Source organism: Chanodichthys erythropterus, chromosome 10, assembly GCF_024489055.1.
Source record: "Chanodichthys erythropterus isolate Z2021 chromosome 10, ASM2448905v1, whole genome shotgun sequence".
NCBI lineage: Eukaryota > Metazoa > Chordata > Actinopteri > Cypriniformes > Xenocyprididae > Chanodichthys > Chanodichthys erythropterus.
This window is the reverse complement of record NC_090230.1, coordinates 14,204,008-14,210,233: the sequence shown is the minus strand read 5'-3', so window position 1 is coordinate 14,210,233 and position 6,226 is coordinate 14,204,008. Positions and strand designations below refer to the sequence as shown.

The window sequence follows — 6,226 nt, the reverse complement described above, 5'->3', positions numbered from 1 at the left end:
AGTGCATCCTGTTACCATGTGTTCCCCAGGAAATTGAAGCACACGCACCCGGTCACTCATGTGATGTAAAAGAAAACACGATTCATCAGACCAGGCCACCTTTTTTCCATTGCTCTGTGGTCCAGTTGTGATGCTCACATGCCCACTGTTGGTGCTTTCGGCAGTGGACAGGGGTCAGCATGGGCACCCTGACCAGTCTGCGGCTATGCAGCCCCATTCGCAACAAACTGCGATGCACTGATTATTCTGACACCTTTCTATCAGAACCAGCATTAACGTCTTGAGCAAATTGACAGTAGCTCATCTGTTGGATCGGACCACACGGGCCAGCCTTCGCTCCCCACGTGCATCAATCAGCCACCCATGACCCTGTCGCCGCTTCACCACTGTTCCTTCCTTGGATCAATTTTGATAGATACTGACCACTGCAGACCGGGAACACCCCACAAGAGCTGAAGTTTTGGAGATGCTCTTTTTTTTTGGAGACCCTAGCAATCACAATTTGGCCCTTGTCAAACTCGCTCAAATCCTTACGCTTGGCCATTTTTCCTGCTTCTAACATATCAACTTTGAGGACAAAATGTTCACTTGCTGCCTAATATATCTCACCCACTAACAGGTGCCGTGATGAAGAGATAATTGGTGTTATTCACCTCACCTGTCAGTAATCATAATGTTATTACTGATCACTGTGTGTGTGTGTGTGTGTGTGTGTGTGTGTGTGTGTGTGTGTGTGTGTATGTATTTAACACAATATAATTGGAAAGCTCACTGTCTTTGAAATTCTCTAATCTATTATATCAAAACATTATTCATCACTATTTGACCATCTTTAAAGACACAAAATATGAACAATCAAACTGCCACCACTGTCTAAGACAGAAGATGTCTTCGCCAAGCTTTCCAGGGTCTTGTCCTCTTTTTTTTTTCTCAGGCATTCCATCCTGATTTTCCACAGAGACGTTTTGCGGGCTGTTTTAGCATTGATCAAAGGTCCACAGCTTTGATCTTTCGTCCTAGTGCTGCCAAAAGATCACTCCGGTCTCTCTGGCGAGCGAACTGACAGGACAGTAGACCAACAATGATAATTACAGGCTCCTCTTTATGTTTCTTTCTGTGTCTTTCAAGCAAAAAACTGGCATAAACAGACGCTCTGCACTACAGCCTGAATTCCTGGGCTGTAGCTCGGGAGAGAGAAAGGAAGAAAGGTAAAGTGCTTTTACTCTTTAGATGATGGAGAGACTAGATTAAAGGTGGATATAATGTTCCTGCATGATAGAAAGTTGGTGTCTCTATGAAGCTTTGATCACATGTATATTCATACTAAATGGTATCTTAAAGCAAATACCCTCTTTTTTAGTTTTTAAGCATGTTCTGAAAATGTATCTGCAAGATTATTTTTACTATGAAATATCTACAAGGCTTAAAATAAAGAGAAACTCATAGATTCCTGCAAGAACTTTGGTAACATCAATGTCTCTTCCCAGGAACCTATCATAAGGGAAAGGCTTCAAGGTACTTGAAATATATTTTGAAGAAACTTGAGCACAAAAATAGGATATTTGAGATTTAAGAGACCTTCAAAGTGTTAGATCTTAGATGTTCTTCAACATGTTCTTCTAGTGTGGCGGTCAATTATCCTTTCTTTTTGACATTCTAGATCCAACAAAGAATCCTATATCAAGAACCTCTTTTTGGCTGTTTGAGACTTTGAATTGAGCGACATGTTTTTTGGGGAGATTAAAAAGTTCTTGTTGTTGCATTATAGGTTCTTCAGATTAGCATACTGGTTTCTGAACTCTGAATACAAGAACATAGATGTTTTTACAAGATAGCAATTAAATATTCTTTGTGCAGTTATTATCTGGCAAAAAAACCCTCTAAGATCATTTTGCCTTCTACATTGCATGACTTTCCTTATGAATAGAGCTTTTTACGGACTTCCAAGATTCATGAGGTTTTTTGGATCATTATGTCAATAGTAGTAGCATTAAGGATTTTTTTTTTTTTGTCATTAAACCTGCAAAGTCGAGAATCAATGAGGCTAATAAACCACAGCACTCTTGTAACGCAATATAAACGCAAATACCTCAGCATACCCCATTAGTTTCATCTCCTTGTTCAAACACATAACTATACAAAATGTCAACCAGCATTTCACACAGTGAATAAAATCCTTTTACTTTTTGACTAACAGGCGAGATGGGCATAGAATTCTCCGGAGCTTTTTAGCGACTGCCAGCAACAGGTGAAAGCAGACCCCTGTTTTGACTCAAACAGATGAAGCTTCCATTAGCGCGGCTAGAATTCCGCCTTTTTGGAACGCATCTTTGGACTTTCTGCCACGGCTAACCACTCAGCAGCTGATGCTGATCATTAGTAGGCAGAACATGCAGTTGTGGTCAATGGCACGTGGAGGGAGCCAGATTCTCACCGATACATGGAGCAGACTGAAATTATGAAGGACAAAACATAGACAATAACATCACAACCCAACATTGGAGTTCAAAAGGTCGAAATATATTAAATGTTCTAATTTGCGACAAGTTGTGAAAAAATGTTAATGTGACAGAAGAACACATGGATATAAAAACAACTTTTCAGAGTGTTACAGGAAGTCTGTTATGCTAAAAGTTGATCTGAGTACTGAATCTGTTTTGCATTTACCTGACTTTTTGTCTATCTGTGGAGTAACCAATTAGTTATGTTCCCTTCAAAGTGCATGTAAATGAAATATGTTTCTTTTTGTTTAATCATTCCAAGAAATATATTTGAGATTTAACTGTAGTTTCCAAGGTCATGTTTTAAGATGCAACAGTGTGTTTTGGACCTTTTTTTTTTTTTTTTTTCAAAGTTTTCAAACAACCGCTTCCTTTTCCAAAATGCAGTCACCAATCGTGATGTGATGTCCAACCCAGTCTCATGAAAGAAATTAGCCTGTGGCCATATTTTTGCAAAACGATAGCCCATTACGTTGCTTTTTGCACGTATCGCGGCTTTTCCCAATTGAAATAGCACTAATAGTGCATTGAGTTTTAGTCGGAACAAACAAATGTGACTGTGGAAACATTAGTTGCTGCTTGTACGTATCACGGCAGTTCGGAAATAAATTGTCAGGTGAGGCACTAAAAGGTTAATTCTCTGTTGATTTTGAAATTAATAAAACATACACTAAATCCTACTGACAGTGTAAGCAAAGGCAAGTTTTCTATTGTAATCTATTTTAAAATGTAATTTATTCCTGTATTGGAAAAGCTGAATCAGTATCATTGCAGTCATCACCCAGATAGCATGTAGTTATTGGCCCGAGCTTGGCTGCCCCGCAGCGCCTGCAGCTCAGACTCGGCATCGACGTGTGTTATCCGGGCCGATTGTGGCCCGTAGATCACTCTGGCACATGTATATTTGTTACGGCTGTAAAGCACTGGACTCATTCTTGTTCATCGTAACTGGTCCAACTCTGGAGTGTCAACACTGCAATGTCACATAATTCTTAAGAAATCATTCTAATATGCTGATTTGGTGCTCGAGAAACATTTCTTCTTATTATTATCAATGTTGAACACCATTGTGTTTCTTAATATTTTTGTGGAAAATGTGATACTTTTTTTTTTTTTTTCCAGGATTTTTAATGAATGAAAGTTCATTTCAAACAGAAATCTTTTCTTACATTATACCTTTACTGTCACTTTTGATCAATTTAATGTGTCGTTGCTGAATAAAATGATTAATATCTTAAAAAAACAAAAACAAATTGACTGACCCCATATGGTATGAAGCTAGTTATGTGATGTAAACATTAAAATTAATTAGCCTACAAATCATGCAATATGGTAAAAGTTTTTTTTTTTTTTTTTTTGTCTTTGTCTTAAGTAAAAGGCATTTCTAGTGTTAAAAGTATTTTATTATAGATATAAAATTCTATGAAAAGGAATAAAAGCTGCCACTAGTATTCGTTCCAGCTGGAAACTGCGATGAATTGTATGTATAGGTTTTGGAGTTTTGTAAAAACGTAGGTAGAGGCACGTTTTTCCAGTGAGACTGGGTTGGTGATGTCTCTTAGAAATCTACCATATAGGAGTACAAATAGATGCAGTAAATGCCTAGTTAACTCAACAATAACATTAATACATAACCTGTACATCATATTAACAGCCTTGTTTTAAACTTTACTGGGTCTTAAGTTGAGCCAGAAGACAGAGTAATAAGTTAATGTACTGTGCGACAGTACTCAGAAAAACAAAACAAAAACAGACAAACAAGAACTTAATAACATTTAATAAGTCCCCATCAAATGCAGATGGCATAGCATTGCTCATGCGGAAAAGTCCAGCTATGTGGGCAGCATAGGGAGGAAATGAGTAGATGGGTGTCTCCGTCTAGCTTTGTGGCCTCTGCGTGGTTTCCCTCGGCCGTTCAGCGACACGAACATCTGCCTCCCCTTGTGCTTCCAGCGCAGGGAGGCGTAGGTGTTATAGCCGTTCTCTTCGATGCGTTCTTTGAACTTGCAGCTGGGGTTGTATCTGACCTGCAAATATTTACAGTAGTTTAGGTCCTTTTTTAAGAGGGCAGTACCAAATGGCAAAAAAACAACAACAATTTTTTCAACTGTCAAAAATCTGGCCACACAAAACATTGAAAATTACTTTCTTAAACAGCAAATTGTGAGCTTTCCACTTCTTTAACTACCCCACAACCCAATTTTCAGGTCAGCCATTTTCAATATTTCCATTGTCAATGGCTCTACATTTGGATCCCCAAATCCAGAATATGTGCTAATGTCCTGGGAAATCTGAGAGTGAGTAATGTTCCAAACATCCCATTGTGTACCCATTACGCATTTGTATTTATCTCAACCAGCCTGTCATTGTAAATCAACCATCACCGTCTCGCATGGGCTCAAAAAGCTGTCTGCCAAAGCCAAAAGAGCTTTGCCACTCTGCCACAGCTGGATAAAGCTATTAACTTGAAAAGGACAAAAAGAATGATGACAATAACACTAAGAGTCCTAGTCAAGGCAGCTATAGCCTACAGTCCGATAAGATCACTGTGGAATGAGTGAATGTGACTAATAATCATTCAAAAGGGTAAGAAAAGAAGGGTGCTCAGGCCTTGAGTGATTCCCAAGGTTTGTCCTGTTTACTCTGGGGATCGGAGAATAGATATAGACATCTGTAAGCCATCTTATCATGGCTGGGTGACAGATTGCCAGGGTGAGATTTCTCAGAGGGCAGTTAAAACGCACTATGCAATGGGGCGTCTTCATTAAACAAGCCACAAACAACTGTCTGGTGGCACGCACTAACTTCACAAAATCAGTAAGACACTGCAGATTCGGAACAGTCCTATAATGACCACGTTTGAGTTAAATTACTATATTAAAAGTCCAAATATCTGTTCCAGGATATTCACGGGATGACCCTATTTTGCACATTTTTGTTTCAAAAGTGCAAAAACAGTAAATGGTTAGTTCATCCATAAATTTAAATTCTGTCATCATATACTGCAAACCCGTAAAACTCTTCGGAACACAAATGAAGATATTTTTAATAAAATCTGAGAGACTTCTGTCACTCCATTGATAGCTACCAATTTGAGTTCTTAAAGAAACCGTAAAATGAATTAAGCAGTTTAGTCTTTATTAAATTTTATTAAAAATATATTCATTTGTGTTCCAAAGATGAATGAAAGTCTTACGGGTTTGGAATGACATGAGGGTGAGTAAATGATGACAGAATTTTCATTTTTAGGTGAACTAACACTTTAATACTAAAAGATGCTGTCATTCAATGTACCTACCGATCCGAAGAGTGTTCCCTTTTTGGACATAGCTAAGTACAGGCCGGTGCTGACAGATTTGATGGCGACAACTCCCACACTGACAGATCGGATTTCCATCAGACCTGAGGAGGGGAAAAAGGAACAGAAGTCTGGTTTAGAAAGGGCGAGTTTCTCCATCTAAAGCCACTCTATCATTACTGATTAGAAAACCAGGCATCCATATGCTCAAGGGATGTTTTTTTTTCCTTCTTTTTTCCCAGGGCAAGAAAAAACAGGACACACTACAATAGGTCGGTTTGAATGATGCTCTTTGTGAATCAAGCAAGAACAACCTAGATTTCCAGACATGGTTTTCTTTAAAACACATGTGGCACTTATGGCATAATGAACGAAAGTGTAGAAAAGGACAAGACTGATGTTATGGGCAGTGTTGGGGGTAACACTT

At 38.6% G+C, this 6,226-nt stretch overlaps 1 protein-coding gene across 2 annotated transcripts in view; it reads right to left on the bottom strand.

The window, feature by feature from the left end:
- Nucleotides 1-2,519: 2,519 nt before the first annotated feature.
- fgf22 (fibroblast growth factor 22) overlaps nt 2,520-6,226 on the bottom strand; it is a 32,409-nt gene continuing 28,702 nt past the window's right edge. For both annotated transcript variants that reach the window (XM_067396143.1, XM_067396142.1), the window contains 2 exons: nt 5,800-5,903; nt 2,520-4,528 (listed from right to left, as the gene is read on the bottom strand). In XM_067396143.1, the coding sequence (XP_067252244.1) occupies nt 4,334-4,528; nt 5,800-5,903 (299 nt within the window). In that variant the 3' untranslated portion in view covers nt 2,520-4,333. The remainder of the gene's footprint in view (nt 4,529-5,799; nt 5,904-6,226) is intronic.